This window comes from Amaranthus tricolor, chromosome 8, assembly GCF_026212465.1.
Source record: "Amaranthus tricolor cultivar Red isolate AtriRed21 chromosome 8, ASM2621246v1, whole genome shotgun sequence".
NCBI lineage: Eukaryota > Viridiplantae > Streptophyta > Magnoliopsida > Caryophyllales > Amaranthaceae > Amaranthus > Amaranthus tricolor.
The window spans coordinates 26,521,365-26,530,087 of record NC_080054.1 but is presented as its reverse complement, the minus strand read 5'-3'; the positions used below and the strand labels follow the sequence as shown (position 1 = coordinate 26,530,087).

At 35.2% G+C, this 8,723-nt stretch overlaps 1 protein-coding gene across 2 annotated transcripts; it reads left to right on the top strand.

Annotated features, from left to right (window-relative positions):
• The first annotated feature begins 301 nt into the window (after positions 1-301).
• LOC130821164 (uncharacterized) lies at positions 302-4,920 on the top strand. Of its 2 annotated transcripts, XM_057686831.1 has the most exons (5): positions 302-672; positions 881-978; positions 1,128-1,451; positions 3,886-3,925; positions 3,992-4,916. In XM_057686831.1, the coding sequence occupies exons 1-5, from the start codon at positions 410-412 to the stop codon at positions 4,068-4,070; spliced, it is 804 nt and encodes a 267-aa protein (XP_057542814.1). In that variant the 5' UTR covers positions 302-409; the 3' UTR covers positions 4,071-4,916. The 2 variants fall into 2 exon arrangements, with proteins under 2 accessions (XP_057542814.1, XP_057542813.1); XM_057686830.1 differs by having other exon boundaries at positions 3,886-4,920.
• The last annotated feature ends 3,803 nt before the right edge of the window (positions 4,921-8,723 follow it).

Genomic DNA, 8,723 nt, shown 5'->3' with positions numbered 1-8,723 from the left:
AACTATTGATTATTTCTAAATAATTCAACCTTTGTAATAATTTGTTGACAACACTTTTTTACATTTTAACCGGCTATTATAGGTATGTACCACCAAGTAAGACCAACGAAAAGAAGCATAAGGGAGAAGAAGAAATGAGCGTAACGACTAATATACACTTATAGTAGCCGATTAAAATGTAAAAGGAAAATACTGCCAGTAAATAATGTATAAAGATTGGATTATTTAGAAATAATGAAAGTGAAATTATTCTGCGGACAATTTTTACTAATACTCCAACGGTATAAAAAATTCTTACCTCTTTTAACAAAATTACGGCCGTTTACAAATTAACTGCAGTGCGCTGTGCGAGCCTTTGAGAGCGTAAACCTAAGACTAAGAGGAGAAACAAAGCTAGCTGCGAATTTCAATGGCGACCACGACCAGTACTACAGAGGAGAAACAGCCGAACAATGATGGTACCGTGAAGGAAGGCAGCAATTTGCTGGGAGCTCCATCTTTCCAGCAACTCGAAAATGGTAGATTCAAATGCGTCGAGACCGGCCATGAGTTGCCAGAACACGCTAAAGACTCTTATTCTCAGAGCAAACGATGTCGTATTGGTCTTATAGACTTTGCTCTTGCCAATAGCAAACCTCCTCTCAATATGTTTAAGCAAGATCCTCTCAATAGGTTTTCTCTTCTTTTTGATTTTTTATTCTGTTTTTAAGTTTTTTTTGGGCTGTTTGCTCCTTCATTAGATTCTAATCAATGGGTTTTTTGAATTTTTTGAATTTGAATTGTGGGTGATTCTTTGTTTGGAATTTTGAACCTAATTTTGAATAGAATTTGATATTTGGGATGTATCTATTCTGAGTGAATGTGAAATTATATGTAACAGGTCTAAGTTAATTTGTAAATTAACGGGTGATACTATTAACAAATCTGAAGAGCATATTTGGAAGCATATTAGTGGAAAGCGGTTCTTCAATAAACTTGGTTTGTGTTTTTGATGACCTATTTTGTGATTTGAATGTGATAATTTTATTAGTGTTATAAAGTTTCAATCTTTTAGTTACATACTAGTGTTCTGGTCATGTATTCATGTAATTTTTAAATGAATTTTGTGCCATTTTTGATGTGAATAGAGCAAATGGAGAATGGTGAATTGCCTGGTGATGGAGAAGTAGAAAAGAAGGATGAAGTGAAGGGGAAAGATGATTTAGAAGGAAAGGAAAATGGCACAAAGAAGAAAAGTAAGAAGGAGAAGAAGAAGAAGAAAAAGAAGGAAAATGGAAAAAACAAGGAAGAGATTATATCTGAGATGAGGGACTCACCATGTAATAGTGATTCTGAGGAAAATGATTTCTGGATGCCTCCTGTGGGAGAGCGTTGGGACTTTGATGATGGACGAGATAGGTGGGGTTCTGATTCAGAATCAGGTGATCACCATGATGAAGATGACAGGGCAGGTATATTACATTTGCTGTTGATAACCTTCCATGTTGAAACGACGATAAATTTTGGATGTTTTTGGATGTATTTGTCTATATATGTGCTGCAATTTAGGCATAACTGGTTATACTAGCTGCAGTTTATGAAAATGGCCTAGTTCTGTGTACTTAATTTGTTAACATGCTTTATTCTTATGTGACTAAGCAAATGGTTTTTTCTGTGAACCTATAAGAAAATGGCCTAGCTGCAACCTGGGTATATTACTTTGGAATTGTTTGAGCAAAAATGTACGTCTCGCCTACAAAGCACATGCCTTTGCATTGCGCCTAGGTTTTAGGACCCTTTTGCTCTTCTGTGAGCTGCTCCTAAAATTAATGTTGTGACCAATTAAGAATTATTAGGCGGCTGCCACCTTCCTATACCCACGTGGTCAGACCCTTCTAAAACCACCCCAGTTGAAAAAACCACATCATGTACGAGTCACCAAATGTCCCCTTTCCTATAACAATCATTAATTTTCCCTTTTTTTTTCACTCTCTTCTTGCTGACCGTCGTCCATATTCCACCCTTCAAATTGTGACATTCCCTTGACCTCTGAAAACCTTTTCCATCTCTTAAAAACATTTCTGCCTTCCTCATAGCAGCCGTTGTTCTTTCTCTCACTCCCCTGTGTTTCTTCGCTGGAAAAACGTTTTCCGTGAGGCTCGAGAGACGCTTTTTGTGGCTAGTTGTGTTGTTTTCAAGGGAGAAGATTTAGGAGGTGGTTTTTTAGGGAAGAAAGTGGTTTAACAAGGAGAGGGCATGGTTCCAGTGGGATGTTTTTCCGAATCAGACGATGTACGAGGGTGGGGGGCTGTGTGATAGGGGATCAAGCTCTCAAATTACTGAAAAAACATTTGTAGCACCAAATTTATTGTATTATTAAAACAAATAATTGGATGTTTATTTCCCTATCTATCATTTTACTTGTTTGAACAAACAAACTATCATGTTTCAGTTAATGTTACTCACTATCAACTATTTGCTGTCACCATGTGCTTTACAGTTAAGAACTATGTGGCCTTTAAACCTGTGTGTGCAATCCACAACAAAGGTATTGGTTTAGTTATTTTCATGTGGTGGGTTAATGTCCAAGGAGAGTGAAATATTAAACCAGGATTTGTGATTTAAATAGTGGGAATCAGTGGGTTTAATTGGTTTTGGAGTGGGTAAGAAAAAATCTTATGGCAAATAATAGCAATAGGGACAAACAAGAAGGGACATACAAAAAAAGAAAAAGAATGGAGGTAGTACTATTGTTCTACTCACTTTTTGTCAATTTCTAGGAAATGCTGCCTAAAAGCCCTCTCTCTTCTTGGGATCAAAGGTCTTATTTGAACATTCAAGTTCCCATCTTGTGTTGAACCTTCTGTGGACTTTGACACGTCACCAACTTGAACTCTATTGTAATGTTTTCGGTTAATGTATATATATGATACAAATCACAATACTAGAACATAATTTGAGCCATAAACTGGGATAGACGGTCCATACGGTTTTGGACCATGCTCAAGTGAAGAAGTTAGACTTTGAGAAATATAAAGACAATTATAGAAGTTGTATGGAGTTGTCTTCATACATAGGAAAGTGAGTATTAATTAACATCTCATCAGGTAATCAACTAGTCATGATCATGATTTTGTAAAGGTCTTGATTTAAATGTTCACCTCAATTTTACTGATGCAATTGGAACTAGAACTAAAGCTAGAACTAGAACTGACACTTGATTTTTATTTGTTTCGTCTGATTCTCTGTAAGTTTGAAATTTAATATTAATTTTAGCTTACTTGAGTGAACTTTTGCAATTTATTTCAAATGAAGATGACATTGAAATGAGTTTCTTTTTGGGCTTATTTGGCAAAACTAAATCATATAATTAATATATCAAGACCCATAAAAAATTATTTGAATGGAGATGACATAAAAATATGAGGGAATTTTGGAACTCATAGTGTGGTATTTTGGGCCAATCGCGGAAGAAGGACAAGCTGTGTTTCTGTGGCTATAGAATTCTCCCGATCTTGATGAATATACTTAGGAACTGATGCAACTTTCATAGTGCAACATCTGCTTATATTAAGCTGGACTGCTATTATCTTAAGAGATAGATACATAAAACGGATTTTTCTTCGAAAAGTCGTTTCCTTTCGTTGCTTTTATACATATATCGCTTCTTCAAATCTCATGCTAGTCATTCGAGGCTTTTTAACATGCTAGTCATTCGAGGCTTTTTAACAGCCTCTAAAGTCCTTGCATTAACCTTATAGTGAACTTTATCGGTGATCATCAAAAGAAACTCAACTTCAAGACTTTTGCATATTTTATGAACAATTGTTGAAAGTGACTACAACTCATTTCGGACTTGGAGATAACGTAGAAAATAATACATGCTATTTTTATTCCATTTCTTAGGCATAGAAGATGAAGAGGCGTCTGCTGAACTTTCAAGCAGGTATGTTTTGGTACTTTGTTTTGGTACAAATTCTTGGTTTTTATTGGTGCATACATTGCCTTGCAGGACAAAAAGGATGTCGATAGAAATTGGTTCAAGTAGCTTTGCTTCTCGGAAAAAGAAGAGTAAGACGAAATCTCCATGATCTTTATTGGTAAATGTCGAACGACATTTTCCTGGTCTGTGGGTTTTAGTGCAGAGCAACTTCTTACTGTGTTAGGGTTTTGTTCTAGGACAAGTTAGTGTTGAAAAGGGATGTAAAATATGCATCACCCTTCTCTTAATCTGTAATGCTCTATTTAAAGAAATGTCATGTTTTGATAAAGAATTTTTTTTTTCTATTTGAAAGAATTATCATGTTATGATAAAGAATTTTTGTTTTAGATTGGTTCTTTCTGCTTCAAAGCCCACCATAGTAGCAATACATAATTGGCAATCCTAAACTCCTTTATTCTTTTGCTTTGGATGTGAGGGGGTACACCTCTTATAAGGTGTTGTAATGTGTTGTAGTTAAGGTAATTCCTTGTAGCCTAACATTAGTGTAAGGATATCCTTAACCATAGAAATCATGTTGTGTTGGGTCATACACATGCCGTGCCTCGTGCCAAGTCTACTTTGAACAATGTTATGTCGTGCCTGTGCTTGGACACCGAAAAATAAGGTCTAATTATGAATTTGTACTGGCTAGTTCGTCTTTATGTAGTGTCTATCGTGCCTCGTGCCAAATTGTACCTTGCCTAGTCCTTCGATGAACAATGTCATGTCGTGTCTTAGGTGGGTCGTGACTTGTCGACCCGCATGCCATTCTGATCCACTTTCATCGTAAATATAGTTGGGATTCCCATACTCACTTACACATGGACTAAAGTGGCTTCCCAAATGGGTGACAGTCATAGTCGTAACGACTCGTAATTAGTCACACCTCCTTAGAATGAAAGGATGGTTAACTCGGTTCTTAGTCAAAGCCTTTCGTTCCCCTCAACAAATCACCCATGAGATTTAGAAAATTAAAATGTTTTTTTTTTTTCTTTTAAAGACCTCAAACTTTTAATTGTCTATTTAACCCTACTTTATAACTATTGAGACACATTTGTTGGTAACAAATGTACTACCTCAAAAATTATTGTTTTTAAATTTTTTACCAACCATCAATAATTAGAAAAAATTATGACTTGTGAGAAATCACTCAAAACATATATAAATATGTTTCATAACACAACACAATATTTTTTCTTAAAAAAATTAATTTTTTTTTGGAAAAAGAAGACTTCACCGACCATTTTAAAGGTTATAAATTATAAAAATATTAGTTCTAAACAAGTATAAATGATTAAAGTTATCAACTTTTATACATGATTTTTGAGATTTAAAAGTCATCTTAACTTTGAAAATTACAGCATAACTCATAAGAATTTTATTCAAATAATCACGTCAATTTCTCGTGACATAGACGGTAAAAAGACAATTATATTCGCTCCGACTAACTTTTCATTATTCATGAATCATGTGTTATATTAAAAAAAATGGTTGACATTTTTTATTTCCTGAAGAAGTTATTTTCAAGTAAAAAGTTATTTTTTCTTTTGTGATATGATGCAAAAGTTAAAGGTCCGTTCGATATTACTTTGGTAAAAAATTAAAGATAATTCTAAACATTAATATCGCAAAAATATAAACCACATTTTCTACCTATTTTTGGTTTTTAGTTTTCAAAACAAATTTGAAAGCTAAAAACAGAAAAAATAACAAACCTAACATATTTTGTGTTAATTGATTTTCTTATATATGCCTTCCATAAATTGTTGTCCGAGTTACCTTTAAAGGCAAATACTCCATATAACATATGTCTTTCAAACGTGTTAACAAAAATTTATAATTACCACTTATGAATATTAGAATTTGATGTAGCAATGATTATAGTAGCAAAACATTTAATTACCATGAAATAACCACATATTATAAGAAAGCTGAACTTCAAAATATACAAGTACCAGTTAATACCGAACAAACCAAGAAAATTTGAAATGATTAAGACAAATTATAAATAAAATGAATTAAATAAGATAAGTTTCAACTTATTTTCAAAAATAAGCGTGAAATTTTCAAACCTGTGATTTGGGGCTGTTCACAGTTAGTATCTGCGAACAGGTAAAAAAAAACACAATAACTGTTCGCAGTTACCAACTGCGAACAACTTTGACTTTTTGTTTGACCTGTTCGCAGTTTGATCTGTTCACGGTGGAAGCTGTTGTGCGTATTTGTGGAGCTAGCTGTTCGCAGTTACTAACTGCGAACAAGTCAAAAAAAAAGTCAAAGTTGTTCGCAGTTAGTAACTGCGAATATTGTGTTTTTTTTGACCTGTTCGCAGTTACTAACTGCGAAAAATCCCAAACCACATGTTTGGAAATTTCATGCTTACTTTTAGAAATAAGTTGAAACTTATCTTATTTGGTTCATTTTGTTGATAATTTGTCTTAAATCATTTCAAATCAATCATACAAACCATAAAGGCTTATGTGCCTCCTATACTAGTCTTGCAAAGCCAAACATGAAAGGAAAATAACACTACGAAGCAGGAAAATTTGAGAAAAATAAGATTATTTAACAAATTTATTCCAAAAACAAGCTCGCTCTTACTAACAGCGAATTAAAGCAAATGGTCAAAAAATTAGTAAAGGGTCAAGTCGCTGTTAGTAACAGCGACTTAAGAAATTGACTGGTCAACTCATATGTCGCTGTTACTAACAACGACTTGACTCTTGACCTGATTTGACTTTTATTGACTTTTTTGTATGATTTACACTACCCATTGTAAAATTGAAAAATAGCCGTTATTAAGTTGAAAATAGCCGTTGTTATTATCTTCTATAAATAACTCCATCATCTCCCTACTTCATTGTATCCAAACTCCATCATTCTTGTTCTAGTTAATCGATTTTGAAGGTAACATAAAGTATCATGTTAGTATTATTCTCAATTTATAAATGTTAATATTATTTTTGAATGTTTACTTATGTTACTATATCATATGTGTTCTGTAGATGTCACAGGAGCATTCTATTGAAGAGCGTTGTGATTGTGGTTATGAAGTTGAGATTAATACATATTGGAGCGACGTCGATCCTGGCCGTGATTTTGTTGCTTGTCCTTTCTACTTGGATGAAGGATTCAGATGCACGTACTTTAGGTGGGTTGCTCCGAAGGGTACCAAATCTCTTGAAAAAGAAAAACAAGAGAGGTATTGAATCTCAAGAGACAAATAGATGATATGGAACATAGGAAAGAAGAGACTGAAATGATTATGGGAAAGTTGAAGAAGCAATCTTAGTTAGCGGTGGTGGTTTAACTTAACGAATGAACTATGTAATTTGATATGCATTCGTTGAACATGAATGAAATTGTGTTGAATTTTCGAGAGCATTTTCCCTATTTGAATATGATTGTCTGTTTGTTTTTGATTAAATTCATACTGCATTCTTGGCGGAATGATTCATCGCCGAAAACTCTGAGTACTTAACATCATTTCATTCATAATAAATGTGTGATAATACGATAAAAATATATAGATCTACATATGTATTACAAATTATACACAAAAGTCCAACTGTTACAAATATTGAATATGTACAAATGTTTAATATATACAGAATGTCACTAATGTCAATATATACAAACAGTATACTAATGCTAATCCTCCTCCTGTATCCTGTCTAACTGAGACGGTTTACGACGCCTCCTACGATAGTAAAAGGTCGTCGCATGACACTCGGGTAGGGGAGGTGATTGATACTGTGATGATTCAGCACCCTGTGAGGACCCGACACCATAGTCGGGGCACGTTACGTCTACCTCCTCAAGATGAACGTCGGCATGATGAGGAGATGACCCCTGCTCGTCTATAGTGGTGTCGGGCACAACGACTTCTGGAATGAAGTGCTGAAATTGCGTCCCTAGGAGTATGCCTTGGGCAATCTCCCGTACAGGCTCCTCTTGGGTGGAGCTGATGGCAGATGCAATGCCCTGTGCCTGCATTAAGACTGAAGTATTAATGAAATGTATAACATGTGAGTTCTATGGATAATAATCAATGTTGAAGAATACTTACAAAGTGTGTCATCGTCGGTGTTGCGGGAGCGTACTGGGCTGCCGCGATGATACCTCGTGGTGTCATCCAACGGTGCAAACGACATGTCCCTCGATGGGAAGCCGTGTAAGCACAGCTACGTCAAGTAAAGTGACAGTAGCCTCACCTAGAGGTAGGTGGAAGGTATGTGTTTCTTGGCGCTAGCGCTCGATTAAAGCCGTGACTAGCACCCGATCGACTCTGCCATAAGCGATGAGGTGGAAGTCGTACAACCTCGCTCGCTGAAGGTAGGGAATGATCCGTGCGTCAATGGCCCACGGAGCAGAGTCGGGATGCCTGGTGTATATGGTCTTCACGTCGTACACCTAAACGCAAAGATTATATTAGCATAAAGTTAATATATAAAGGCATGTACATTCAAAATACTAAGTTCACTAACCTGGACATCCCATAGCACACTGCTCCTATGATCCGCCTGCATCGTCAGTACACTAGGGTCTCAAGGGCCTGGAGCTGCTAGATCCATCTCTACTGCAATTCAACATTAACTAAGTTGTAGTTATGATTATATATAAAAAGACTTAAGAAATACTCAAATTGTTTACTTATGTTATTTATTTGTTTCATAGTCTTTATGTTTATATACTCAAATACAAATATTGTTTACCTTGATGTGCAAGTTCTAATGTTGTGATCTTCACTACCACACCGTCG

Excerpts from the sequence above, each read along its gene's own strand:
- LOC130821164 (XM_057686830.1), top strand. The coding sequence starts at position 410 with ATGGCGACCACGACCAGTACTACAGAGGAGAAACAGCCGAACAATGAT. Across the intron at positions 673-880 it reads AAGCAAGATCCTCTCAATAG|GTCTAAGTTAATTTGTAAAT; the intron begins GTTTTCTCTTCT and ends TATATGTAACAG. Across the intron at positions 1,452-3,885 it reads TGATGAAGATGACAGGGCAG|GCATAGAAGATGAAGAGGCG; the intron begins GTATATTACATT and ends TCCATTTCTTAG.